At 45.2% G+C, this 15,221-nt stretch overlaps 1 protein-coding gene across 1 annotated transcript in view; it reads left to right on the top strand.

Annotated features, from left to right (window-relative positions):
* KCNK10 (potassium two pore domain channel subfamily K member 10) overlaps positions 1-15,221 on the top strand; it is a 62,066-nt gene that overhangs the window by 33,344 nt on the left and 13,501 nt on the right. Inside the window, exons 3-4 of the mRNA XM_040332341.1 lie at positions 4,402-4,562; positions 14,615-14,801. Coding sequence (XP_040188275.1) covers positions 4,402-4,562; positions 14,615-14,801 — 348 coding nt within the window. The remainder of the gene's footprint in view (positions 1-4,401; positions 4,563-14,614; positions 14,802-15,221) is intronic.

Here is a 15,221-nt window from a genome sequence, read left to right as displayed (position 1 = left end):
TCACATAGTTGTGTGTGTTTTGTGATTCAAACATTTGTTTCGCATGGTTTAGAGGTAGAGCGATTTATATTTTTTTTCACAGTTTTTTTGTATCTATTGTTTACATGGTAATCGCAGCTCTCGGATTGAATAGACTGCGATTTCATTGCAGTTCTTCTTTCTTCCTTTCTTGTTTGTTTAGTATTTAGAGCAGTTTCTTTCCAATTTTCCATCTATATAGATAGATAGATAGATCTCTTTATATATATATTTATATACTTTTATGAGTAAATGTAAACAAACATTTTAAAATGTATCGAAACATTTTAATTAAATAAACACTTAGGCCCGGATTCACAACGGAGTTACGACGGCGTATCTCCAGATACGCCATCGTAACTCTGAGTTGCGTGGTCGTATCTATGCGCCTGATTCATAGAATCAGTTACGCATAGATTTCTATTAGATCCGACCGGCGTAAGTCTGTTACGCCGTCGGACCTTAACTGCATATTTACGCTGGCCGCTAGGGGCGTGTACGCTGATTTACGCCTAGAAATCTGTAAATCAGCTGGATACGCGAATTCACGAACGTACGCCCGGCCGACACAGTATAGATACGCTGTTTACGTTAGGCTTTTTCTGGCGTAAAGTTACCCCTACTATATGGTGGCGTACATGCGGCGTACCAATGTTAAGTACGGACGTCGTTCCCGCGTCAAATTTTTAATATTTTACGTCGTTTGCGTAAGTCGTCCGTGAATGGGGCTGGACGTCATTTACGTTCACATCGAAACCAATACGTCCTTGCGGTGTACTTTGGAGCAATGCACCCTGGGATATTCCACGGACGGCGCATGCTCGTGAAAAACGTCAATCACGTCGGGTTACAAGTTATTTACATAAAACACGCCCCCCTGTTCCAAATTTGAATTAGGCGGGCTTACGCCGGCCTATTTACGCTACGCCGCCACAACTTACGGAGCAAGTGCTTTGAGAATACAGCACTTGCCCGTCTAAGTTGCGGAGGCGTAACATAAATTGGATATCGGATATCGGATATAACGAATCTGGCCCTTATTACACATTCACAAATAGTTTTTTTGCTAGTGCCTCAACCACCCACCCCCACTTCCCAAGGCAATAATAAAAACTGTAGAAACTGGTGCCATTTTTTTTTATAATGATTGCTTAGTAGACAGTGTCAATAGGGCAGAGGTTGGTGCCAGTTGGGCCGTGGACGGTTTTAGTTGTTTTTTTTTATTTTTATTATCTTTTATAAATATTTTAATAATTTTTTTAAAAAATGTACAATATATATCTATATATATATATATATATATATATATATATATATATATATATATATATAGGGCCAGATCCTCAAAAGAGATACTCCGACTTAAGTGCTGTTCAGTCTGTGTGTAACTTTGGAAACGATCCTCAAAAGGCTTTTTCCACAGAAGATCCGGCATGTGTAATTGATTTACACTGCCTAATTTTAGGATGCAGTACCGCATCCGCCGCTGGGGGCATTTCGAGTCGAAATGCCGTTGCTAGTATGCAAATTAGCACTTAAGGCGATCCACAAAGCTTTCTAGCTTCTTTTTTGCGCCGTAAGTGTTATTTTGCAAGTGTAAAATTAGGGCTCGTTTTACAAAGTGTAAAGTTAGTCACACCTTGTAAAGGCCCATTGCAGCGACGGCATTTGGTATGCTTTCCCGAGGGAGAACTCCACGTCAATTTGTAAAAAACAAAACCGGCATGGGTTCCCCCCCAGGAGCATACCAGGCCCTTAGGTCTGGTATGGGTTGTAAGGGGACCCCCCCTACGCCGAAAAATTGACGTAGGGGGTCCCCCTACAATCCATACCAGACCCGTATCCAAAGCACGGTACCCGGCCGGCCAGGAAGGGAGTGGGGACGAGCGAGCGCCCCCCCCCCCTCCTGAGCCGTGCCAGGCCGCGTGCCCTCAACATGGGGGGGTTGGGTGCTCTGGGGCAGGGGGGCGCACTGCGGGCCCCCCCACCCCAGAGCACCCTGTCCCCATGTTGATGAGGACAGGACCTCTTCCCGACAACCCTTGCCATTGGTTGTCGGGGTCTGCGGGCGGAGGCTTATCGGAATCTGGGAGTCCCCTTTAATAAGGGGGCCCCCAGATACCGGCCCCCCACCCTAAGTGAATGGATATGGGGTACATCGTACCCCTACCCATTCACCTGGAGGCAAAAAGTAAAAGTTAATAAACACACAACACAAGGCTTTTTAAAATAGTTTATTATTCTGCTCCGGACGCCCCCCCTGTCTTCGTTATTAGCTCAATTACCAGGGGGGGCTTCTTCTTCCGCTCTCCGGGGGTCTTCTTCCACTCTCCGGGGGTCTTCCGCTCTCCGGGGGGGGCTTCTCCGGACTCCGGGGGGGCTTCTCCGGACTCCGGGGGGCTTCTTCCATCTTCTCCCCTCTTCCGCTCTTGACTCGGCGAACCCCGGTTCTTCTTCAGCTCTCCGGTGCCTTCTTCTTCAGCGCTGGCTGCCTGCTATGTTTGTGTGTTAGCTCGATTTCAAACAGGCAGCCGGCGCGGTCTTCTGTGGCGTCAGGGTCTTCTGGTCTTCTGTTCTTCCGATGTTGCCTCGTCGCCTGTTGTCGCTGTAATGATGGAAGCGCGCCTTGCATCCCATTTATATAGGCATCACCGTCCCATCATGCTCCGGCAGGTACCCACGTGGTGGGTGCACGTGGGTAGGCACCCACCACGTGGGTACCTGCCGGAGCATGATGGGACGGTGATGCCTATATAAATGGGATGCAAGGCGCGCTTCCATCATTACAGCGACAACAGGCGACGAGACAACATCGGAAGAACAGAAGACCAGAAGACCCTGACGCCACAGAAGACCGCGCCGGCTGCCTGTTTGAAATCGAGCTAACACACAAACATAGCAGGCAGCCAGCGCTGAAGAAGAAGGCACCGGAGAGCTGCAGAAGAACCGGGGTTCGCCGAGTCAAGAGCGGAAGAGGGGAGAAGATGGAAGAAGCCCCCCGGAGTCCGGAGAAGCCCCCCCCCGGAGTCCGGAGAAGCCCCCCCCGGAGAGCGGAAGAAGAAACCCCCCCCCGGAGAGCGGAGAAGACCCCCGGAGAGTGGAAGAAGAAGCCCCCCCTGGTAATTGAGCTAATAACGAAGACAGGGGGGGCGTCCGGAGCAGAATAATAAACTATTTTAAAAAGCCTTGTGTTGTGTGTTTATTAACTTTTACTTTTTGCCTCCAGGTGAATGGATAGGGGTACGATGTACCCCATATCCATTCACTTAGGGTGGGGGGCCGGTATCTGGGGGCCCCCTTATTAAAGGGGACTCCCAGATTCCGATAAGCCTCCGCCCGCAGACCCCGACAACCAATGGCAAGGGTTGTCGGGAAGAGGTCCTGTCCTCATCAACATGGGGACAGGGTGCTCTGGGGTGGGGGGGCCCGCAGTGCGCCCCCCTGCCCCAGAGCACCCAACCCCCCCATGTTGAGGGCACGCGGCCTGGCACGGCTCAGGAGGGGGGGGGCGCTCGCTCGTCCCCACTCCCTTCCTGGCCGGCCGGGTACCGTGCTTTGGATACGGGTCTGGTATGGATTGTAGGGGGACCCCCTACGTCAATTTTTCGGCGTGGGGGGGTCTCCTTACAACCCATGCCAGACCTAAGGACCTGGTATGCTCCTGGGGGGGGAACCCATGCCGGTTTTTTCTTTGAAAATTGGCATGGAGTTCTCCCTCGGGAATGCATGCCGCTGTCATTTTTTTTTCCCCGACGCAACTTTAAGCCGTCGCGATCCTCAAAACTCGGCGTAACGTAACTTCGCGCATGCGCAGTACGGCCGACGCGCATGCGCAGTACGGCCGCCGCGGGAGCGCGCCTCATTTAAATGGGACTCGCCCCATTTGAATAGGAACGCCTTGCGCCGGCGGAATTTTAGTTACACAGCCTGAAATTTCTAGATAAGTGCTTTGTGGATCAGGCACTTAGGTAGAAACTTTAAGCCAGTGTAACTTAAATTGGATTTTTTAAGTTACGTCAGGTTTTTGTGGATCTGGCCCATACTGTATATATATATTTTTTTTTTTTATATAGGAGCCCTGTTGGGGGGCTTTGGTGAAATATCATGGGTCTAAACAGACCCCTGATGTCTCACTTTTGAGATTCCCCAGTCCCTTTCTCTACAGCCTCAGCTGCACTGGACAGCAAATTAATAGGAAGCTCTCTGTGCTGAGCGGCTTCCTGTTCATTCACAAACTGCAGCATAGAAAACACAGTTTTGACTTCAGTTAGGCATTAAATGGGACACTATGGAGCAGCTGATCTTCCTATTTTTTTGTTATGATTGTATATAAACTGTATTTGTATACTGAATGTTCTAATTCCATTCCGTCCTTCATGACAGGTTATGGGAACATTGCACCGAGCACAGAAGGAGGAAAGATCTTTTGTATCCTCTATGCGATATTTGGAATCCCACTCTTTGGCTTCCTATTGGCTGGAATCGGTGATCAGCTTGGTACCATCTTTGGGAAGAGCATTGCAAGAGTCGAGAAGGTTTTCAGGGTAAGAATCGGCCTTCAATGATGACATTAGGAAGGTGACCCATCTGTTTATAGACACCAATTGGGGACGTTTTGCATTTAAAACATACCGTATTTGCCAGCGTATAAGATGACTGGGCGTATAAGGCGACCCCCTATTTTTCCAGGAAAAATTTTGGTTTTGGGATATACTCGCCATATAAGACTACCCCCTTCCTACTAGTCTGTCTGGAAGCTGAGGGGTAGCCAGAACAACCGCTGACAGGAACAACCGCTGACAGAAACAGGCATTTTTCAAATCTCACTGTGCCATTACATTACATTACATGCCCCACTGTGCCATTCCATTACATGCCCCACTGTGCCATTCCATTACATGCCCCATTGTGCCATTCCATTACATGCCCCACTGTGCCGTGCCATTACATGCCCCACTGTGCCGTGCCGTTACATGCCCCACTGTGCCATTCCATTACATGCCCCACTGTGCCATTCCATTACATGCCACACTGTGTCATTCCATTACATGCCCCACTGTGCCATGCCATTCCATGCCCCACTGTGCCATTTCATGCCCCCACTGTGCCATTCCATGCCTTCACTGTGCCATTCCATGCCCCCACTGTGCCATTCCATTCATCCACTGTCCATCACATGCCTCCACTGTCCATCACATGCCTCCACTGTGCCCGCAAGACGATCTCCATACCTTATTTTTTTGCTGCGGGCATACATGTTTCAGGCTGCGGGCATCCATGTTTCAGGCTGCGGGCATCCATGTTTCAGGCTGCGGGCATCCATGTTTCAGGCTGCGGACATCCATGTTTCAGGCTGCGGGCATCCATGATTCAAAAGCCGTGCCTCCTCCTCAGACTGTTCCGTGATAGGCGGAACACTAATTTTCCCAGCGGGGCCTCTGTTCAGTGTTCCGCCTATCACGGACGTCCTCTCGTCCGAGGATGAGAAGGCATCCGTGATAGGTGGAACACTAAACAGAGGCCCTGCTGAGAAAATTAGTGTTCCGCCTATCACGGAACAGTCTGAGGAGGAGGCGGGGCTTTTAAATCATGGATGCCTGCAGCCTGAAACATGGATGTCCGCAGCCTGACGGAGACAGATCCGGCGTCTAAGACGACTCCCGACTTTGGATGCATTTTTTTGCATCCAAAAGGTCGTCTTATACGCCGGCAAATAGGGTATCTAAAAAAAGATGTCGCAGCCTTCCAGTCCTTTAGATGTGGTGGCTGTATTCGTTTTCCCTTTTCAGGCTTATTTGCCCTTCATTTTAGCCTGGTGATCCTGTCCTGAAGTGACAAGTTCCCTCTCCTGAGTAACATAGGGGGGGAGCTATTCTATACTCCTCTAACACTGTTGAGAACATGTTATGCGGATATAAGAAGCCAAGAGCTGGCTTAGACCAATGGTTCTCAACCCTGTCCTCAAGCACCCCCAACAGGCCAGGTTTTGGGAAACTCTCTTAGGGCCCTTTCACGTGGGACGGATCCGTGATGATCCGCCCCGTTAACCTCCGCTTGCTCAGTGGGGATCGCTCCATTGATCCCCACTGAGCCGGCGGATGACAGGGCGGTCACCGCACACTGGGGCACCCTGGTTTCTGTTCCAGCCAGTACTAGCCTTCAGAGCCCCATCATATCAGCAGGGATACTACAAAGACAACCATACCAGCTCCTGGTTAACCTGGAATGAGGGCATAGCATCCGGATCCCATGCTGAGCGGCTGCCCTGCTGCATTGTTAAGGGAGGAGGTTAGCTGCTGAGCATGGGAACTAGTCAGGAAACACTTTCTCAATGAATGTGAACAATCCTTCGATGGGAGGTGGAGAAGTGGGGTGGTGATCTCCACCTCTTCCATGCAGAGAATGCTTTGCATCCAGTGATCTCCACTAGCTTCCAGGTTGTATGCTGAGAGGCTGCCCCGCTGATTGTGAACAAAACGAGGTCAGCTGTTGACCACAGGCACCATTCAGCATTCTCCAAATGATGCCTGTGCCCAGCAGCTGACCTCCTATGTTCACAAAGGAGCGGGACAGTCACTCAGCAAGGAACCTGAAAGCTAGTGGAGATCACTGGAGTAGTTGGATCTACTTACTGCAGTGGTTTTCAGCTTCTAGAGGGATACCACATGGAATATACTGTACATACTGTAACGGTCACCACCGTTTACGACCTTCCATCAACTACGACAGCTCATCTGACACACAGATAAACCAGCAGGCATCCCATTTCCCAGAATAACGAGACTTGCTCCGTGTTCTCTAGTTTCAAATGTAAGACAACTTTAATGGTTCACGCTCAGATTTTATACAGTTTTCAAGGCACAGGAACAATCAAACTCTCCACCCACACCCTGGGGGTCTTCAATACACCTTCAGAGGGCTAATTGCTATACATTCTAGACATGTCGGCGCCTGTCTATAATTATCATGATCTAATCACTGCACATTCTTTCATTAACAGAACTCAAACAAAACACCATCACACAATGATCTCTTCTCAATCCACATCCCTAGACAGACGTTCTGTCTCCGCATACAGCTTGACAGAAAGGTATTCACACCTCTGAGCATCAATAGGCTTAAAGCAGTGTTATCACACAATGAAAGGTGCCTGACTCAATTAGCAACTCACTAGCCAGGGCTAATCATAGAAATGAGTCACTATTGACTGGTTGGGTCACAATTAACCAACCACTTGCAATATCTCAAGATCCTGCAATATGAACTATCAGTGATGTCCCCTGTCCTGTAATTTAGGATATAATTTCTCAGTCACCCTATGGCCCTATCGGACATAAGGTGACCCTAGACATAAGACTCCTTGGTGACGCCGGTACAGGAGTACCCCTCATCCTTACAAAGCCTCTGTTTGTCCCAGGTCATTCCGTTACACATACCTACATTGGTTCCAGCTGGACCAGTGTAACTATTTAAAAAATATCCATGCCTGGAATTCTTCTTTAAGTTTGTGGCATTCTTGTTGTGGATGTGACTTCATACTGCCATTCTCCTGGTGGCCTCTCATTAGGCAGAATCGGCCCCTGAGTGTCTTATCGGGACCGTGAATTCCAGCTGAGTCGGTTATCTTAATGAGCAGAAGCATTATGTATATTTAATGAGGCTTATGTGAAACGTTCAGAGTGCAACGAAGAATTCCTGAATCCCTTTCTCCATGAACATTCAAAGTATATTATTAATTTATTATTATTATTTCCATTATTATTATTCATCTTTATTTTTAAAGGACAAGTCTACTTGTTCCCCCTGTCTACCCTATCGCCCTTTCCCCATCTACACTACGCAAACCTCCCATTTTTGTAGCCATCTTCTGATCATCTTCCAATCTTTAAAGTTTGTGTTGTCAGAACCGAACGATCGGCGGTGTTCGATCGCTCGGTTTTCAGTTCTGGCTAAGTTACCCCCAGAACTAGGCAGTACCAGTTTTGGAGTAAACCAGAATAAGTAATGTCATGGTTATGCAATAAAGTCTGGCAGCTTACCTGTCTCATGTGTCCATTAGAGGCCTGACCCTCTTTCTGGCTGTCTTTTATCACCTTCCTCCCTGTATGGCCCCACCCAGGCCATCCCAGGAAGTCTATATTAACTGTTGCACTACAGGCCTGCAGTGCTGTTCAACCTTTGTTTGTAGCTTCCGGTCTGCAGTGTGTTACGTTTACCTTCCTGTGTACCGACCTTGGCTCGTCTCTGACTTCTCCTGTTTGCCTGTTTCCCTGACCCTTGGCCTGTTCCTTGTTTACCCTTGTCTGCCAGTTGCCCTGACCTTGGCTTACCCATCACTATCGCTTGTCCTGGTTGCTGCTTCCCCTCTCTCCCTGCGGAGCGTGACTTTGGGGACCCCAGGGGTCGCGACCTGGATCCAGCTGCGGTGAAGGCCATCCTCACCACCAGAGGCTCTGGTGAACACAAAGCTGGGTCTTAGACCCCGCGCCCTGGGGAATCTTGGACTCACGCTTCCTCTCTGATTGCAGCAGTCGGCCATAGAGTTCACTACCCTGTGGTGCATCCCTGGCCCCAACGGGGTGCACTTGTCACCTGGCCACAAGTGACCTGACATAATGTTTATTTGAACAAGTACACAGGCTTTTATACACTTGAGAAGGACATTCCCCCCTTCTGATCCGATTACCCTAACAATACAAACTGGTCCAACTAGATCTTAGATAGGGGTATCGGAGTAAAGGGGGCTGAATACAAATGTACCCCCCCCCCCACACACACACTTTTCACAGATTTATTTGTAAAAAATTTGAAAACCATTTATAATTTTCCTTCCACTTCACAATTATGCGCCACTTTGTGTTGGTCTATCACATGAAATCCCAATAAAAGTATAGATACATTGTATATGTGTGTACATTGTATGGATACATTGTATATCTGTGTACATTGTGTGGATACATTGTATATCTGTGTACATTGTATATCTGTGTACATTGTATATGTGTGTACATTGTTGGGATACATTGTATATCTGTGTACATTGTTGGGATACATTGTATATCTGTGTACATTGTTGGGATACATTGTATATGTGTGTACATTGTATGGATACATTGTATATCTGTGTGTATTGTATGGATACTTTGTATATCTGTGTACATTGTGTGGATACATTGTATATCTGTGTACATTGTATATCTGTGTGCGTTGTATGGATACATTGTATATCTGTGTACATTGTGTGGATACATTGTATATCTGTGTGTATTGTATGGATACATTGTATATCTGTGTGTATTGTATGGATACATTGTATATCTGTGTGTATTGTATGGATACATTGTATATCTGTGTGTATTGTATGGATACATTGTATATCTGTGTGTATTGTATGGATACATTGTATATCTGTGTGTATTGTTGGGATACATTGTATATTTGTGTGTATTGTATGGATACATTGTATATCTGTGTACATTGTATATCTGTGTGTATTGTATGGATACATTGTATATCTGTGTACATTGTATATCTGTGTGTATTGTATGGATACATTGTATATCTGTGTACATTGTATATCTGTGTGTATTGTATGGATACATTGTATATCTGTGGACATTGTATGTATACATTGTATATCTGTGTGTATTGTGTGGATACATTGTATATCTGTGTGTATTGTATGGATACATTGTATATCTGTGTGCATTGTATGGATACATTGTATATCTGTGTGTATTGTATGGATACATTGTATATCTGTGTGTATTGTATGGATACATTGTATATCTGTGTGTATTGTTGGGATACATTGTATATCTGTGTGTATTGTATGGATACATTGTATATCTGTGTGTATTGTATGGATACATTGTATATCTGTGTACATTGTATAGATACATTGTATATCTGTGTACATTGTATGGATACTTTGTATATCTGTGTGTATTGTGTGGATACATTGTATATCTGTGTGTATTGTGTGGATACATTGTATATCTGTGTGTATTGTATGGATACATTGTATATCTGTGTACATTGTGTGGATAGATTGTATATCTGTGTGTATTGTACGGATACATTGTATATCTGTGTGTATTGTGTGGATACATTGTATATCTGTGTACATTGTTGGGATACATTGTATATCTGTGTACATTGTTGGGATACATTGTATATCTGTGTACATTGTTGGGATACATTGTATATGTGTGTACATTGTATGGATACATTGTATATCTGTGTGTATTGTATGGATACTTTGTATATCTGTGTACATTGTGTGGATACATTGTATATCTGTGTACATTGTATATCTGTGTGCGTTGTATGGATACATTGTATATCTGTGTACATTGTGTGGATACATTGTATATCTGTGTGTATTGTATGGATACATTGTATATCTGTGTGTATTGTATGGATACATTGTATATCTGTGTGTATTGTATGGATACATTGTATATCTGTGTGTATTGTATGGATACATTGTATATCTGTGTGTATTGTATGGATACATTGTATATCTGTGTGTATTGTTGGGATACATTGTATATTTGTGTGTATTGTATGGATACATTGTATATCTGTGTACATTGTATATCTGTGTGTATTGTATGGATACATTGTATATCTGTGTACATTGTATATCTGTGTGTATTGTATGGATACATTGTATATCTGTGTACATTGTATATCTGTGTGTATTGTATGGATACATTGTATATCTGTGGACATTGTATGTATACATTGTATATCTGTGTGTATTGTGTGGATACATTGTATATCTGTGTGTATTGTATGGATACATTGTATATCTGTGTGCATTGTATGGATACATTGTATATCTGTGTGTATTGTATGGATACATTGTATATCTGTGTGTATTGTATGGATACATTGTATATCTGTGTGTATTGTTGGGATACATTGTATATCTGTGTGTATTGTATGGATACATTGTATATCTGTGTGTATTGTATGGATACATTGTATATCTGTGTACATTGTATAGATACATTGTATATCTGTGTACATTGTATGGATACTTTGTATATCTGTGTGTATTGTGTGGATACATTGTATATCTGTGTGTATTGTGTGGATACATTGTATATCTGTGTGTATTGTATGGATACATTGTATATCTGTGTACATTGTGTGGATAGATTGTATATCTGTGTGTATTGTACGGATACATTGTATATCTGTGTGTATTGTGTGGATACATTGTATATCTGTGTGTATTGTATGGATACATTGTATATCTGTGTGTATTGTATGGATACATTGTATATCTGTGTGCATTGTGTGGATACATTGTATATCTGTGTGTATTGTGTGGATACATTGTATATCTGTGTGTATTGTATGGATACTTTGTATATCTGTGTGTATTGTATGGATACTTTGTATATCTGTGTGTATTGTATGGATACATTGTATATCTGTGTGTATTGTATGGATACATTGTATATCTGTGTGCATTGTGTGGATACATTGTATATCTGTGTGTATTGTATGGATACATTGTATATCTGTGTGTGTGTTGTACGGATACATTGTATATCTGTGTGTATTGTATGGATACATTGTATATCTGTGTGTATTGTGTGGATACATTGTATATCTGTGTACATTGTACGGATACATTGTATATCTGTGTGTATTGTACGGATACATTGTATATCTGTGTGTATTGTATTGATACATTGTATATCTGTGTGTATTGTATGGATACATTGTATATCTGTGTACATTGTATGGATACATTGTATATCTGTGTGCATTGTATGGATACATTGTATATCTGTGTACATTGTGTGGATACATTGTATATCTGTGTGCGTTGTGTGGATACATTGTATATCTGTGTGCATTGTACGGATACATTGTATATCTGTGTGTATTGTGTGGATACATTGTATATCTGTGTACATTGTATGGATACATTGTATATCTGTGTACATTGTGTGGATACATTGTATATCTGTGTGCGTTGTGTGGATACATTGTATATCTGTTTGCATTGTACGGATACATTGTATATCTGTGTGTATTGTATGGATACATTGTATATCTGTGTGTATTGTGTGGATACTTTGTATATCTGTGTGTATTGTGTGGATACTTTGTATATCTGTGTACATTGTGTGGATACTTTGTATATCTGTGTACATTGTATAGTGTAGTGTTGGGATTGGACACAAAGGCCGATCTATACAGCTGGGATTCCCCCTCAGTACAAACACGCGCGGCCCGGCTGCCATCTTGACGCCTCTGGAATACAAAAGCGCAGGAATGCCCTTGTGTGGTCGCCATGGTAACAGTAATAGGATTAGACACACGGAGATGTGTCTGATAGGACGGAGCGCTCGGCACAATCTCCCGCTTTGGCGCTGCGTTTTGGGGATTAGGCGGGTTCAAGCTATTTTCCATGCGATGGCGAAGAGGCAATTTCGTTTCTTTGTCTCTCGGGTCTCCTAAGTGTTCCCTGAAGGTCTTCCATTAATATTGATGAATGATGTCATAGCGCACAAGCTTTCCTCACAATCAATCGCTTTTTCCCTTCATTGGTATTTTCTGCAAATGATTTTTTTATAAATATTTATAGAAAGATCGTTGGAAGATGTGGGAGGAAATTATGCAATAAAACAACAAAAGGTTAAAACGGGGGAAGGAAGGGGGCAAAAAAACAAAACACGGTGGTGTGGGTCCTTTATATTAGAGGTTCTCTAGAATTTGCACTTTTACCCCCTTCCTGCCCAGACCAATTTTCAGCTTCCAGCGCTGTCACATTTTGAATGATAATTGCGCGGTCATGCAGCGCTGTACTCAAACTAAATTGATATTTTTTTAGACAGATAGAGCTTTCCTTTGGAGGTATTTATTCACCACTGGGGGTTTTTGATTTTGCTAATCAAACTTTTTTTGCAGTTTTTGTTATAAAATGTAGAAAATAAGAAATGTTTCTCCTTCACTGATGTGCACTGATAAGGCTGCACTGATGGGCACTGATAGGCAGCACTGATACGCATTACTGGTGGGCACTGATTGGCACCACTGGTGAGCACTGATTGGCAGCACTGGTGGGCGCTGATTGGCAGCACTAGTGGGCACTGATTGGCAGCACTGATTGGCAGCACTGGTGGGCACTGATTGGCACAGATTGGCAGCACTGATTGGCAGCACTGGTGGGCACTGATTGGCACAGATTGGCAGCACTGATTGGCAGCACTGGTGGGCACTGATTGGCACCACTGGTGGGCACTGATTGGCAGCACTGGTGGGCACAGATTGGCAGCACTGGTGGGCACTGATTGGCACCACTGGAGGGCACTGATTGGCATTGCTGGTGGGCACTGATTGGCATCACTGGTGAGCACTAATTAGCACTGATTGGCAGCACAGGTGGGCACTGATTGGCACTTATTGGAAACACAGATTGGCAGCACTGGTGGGCACTGATTGGCACAGATTGACATCACTGGTGGGCACTGATTGGCAGCACTGGTGGGCACTGATTGGCAGCACTGGTGGGCACAGATTGACATCACTGGTGGGAACTGATTGGCATCACTGGTGGACACTGATTGGCACAGATTGGCATCACTGGTGGGCACTGATTGGCATCACTGGTGGGCACTGATTGGCATCACTGGTGGGCACTGATTGACACAGATTGGCATTACTGGTGGGCACTGATTGGCGGCACTGGTGGGCACTGATTGGCAGCACTGGTGGGCACAGATTGACATCACTGGTGGGAACTGATTGGCATCACTGGTGGACACTGATTGGCACAGATTGGCATCACTGGTGGGCACTGATTGGCATCACTGGTGGGCACTGATTGGCACAGATTGGCATCACTGGTGGGCACTGTTGTCAGCGTCAGCGATAACCGTCAAATCCTGTTTACATTTGTGATCAGCTGTGATTGGACACAGCTGATCACGTGGTAAAGAGATGCTGTGATTGGCAGTGATTGGCTCTTTACCCTGATCTGTGATCAGCTGTGTCTGAAGTGCGCCATCACAAATCACTGCGATGCACGCCGCAGGGGGGGCGCCCAGGCAGTGCGAGCACAGGGGGGGACGTCATATAACGGCCTCCTGGCAAAGTGCGGCAGTGTTGTAGCCATCATTTTGGTTATAGCGTGGTCGATATTAGATATTACCTTGTAAAAGTAGCAGTGACATCATCGCCGTGGTGTACCCAGTCTCATGCACAGAACAGAGCTGTGGGAGGGGTCCAGGCAGGCTCCACCCACTACGGGAAACTACAAGAGCCCTTGTTGCAGCCTAGTGACTTGCTATAGAATTACAATGTTGCAGTCTAATCACTTGGGGGGAGGGAGACTGAGGAAATGCCTCCCCCTGCCTGCAGCAAACTGATGACATCACCTCAGCGTAATCAATGTAGTGCTCAGTTTTTAATGATAAAAGATGGAGCTTTTCTGAAAGGCAATAGATTGTGACACGTTGGGGGAATTATTGACGCAGATTTGTAAAAAATAATGACAGGTCCACTTTGATGATGAGGCCACATGCGCACTTCTATCAACTAATTCTTATTTTTCTTCTCTTTGCTCCAGAAGAAGCAGGTGAGTCAGACCAAGATCCGGGTCATCTCCACCATCTTGTTCATCGTGGCCGGGTGTCTGGTGTTTGTGACCATCCCCGCGGTCATCTTCAAGCAGATCGAGGGCTGGACGGAGCTGGAGTCCATCTACTTCGTGGTGGTCACCCTCACCACGGTCGGATTTGGGGACTATGTGGCAGGTGAGGGCAGTTTGTTACCATCCAGTTTATTTATTTAAAATAAACTCAGAATTCCTGATCGTGTGTACGCGGGATTAGTGTTGTATACGGAACGCTTTTATTGATGGGAATTCTGCGCTCCGCTGATCTATTCCTTGGCCAAGTCTTCCATCTCTGTCCTCACTCCTCAGTGATGGAAAGGGTTAACAAGCGGTTGATCTGTACTTTGTATTGGTAAATGCCCCCTGCCCCCCTCCCCCCTCCCGCGCTGCTTCTCCTGTGATCTCATCCCCTCGTGAATTATACATGAATCACATCTGACCGTTGAAAGGGTCCAGCGCTGCTGATTGATGCCGCTTTAATAACACGGGGGCCATTAAAAGGTTTCTGTTATTCCGCTTATTCACGTCCTAATTGGATTTTTCATGACGCCGAGCGCTC

This window comes from Rana temporaria, chromosome 13, assembly GCF_905171775.1.
Source record: "Rana temporaria chromosome 13, aRanTem1.1, whole genome shotgun sequence".
NCBI lineage: Eukaryota > Metazoa > Chordata > Amphibia > Anura > Ranidae > Rana > Rana temporaria.
This window is presented reverse-complemented; position numbering and strand designations above follow the sequence as displayed.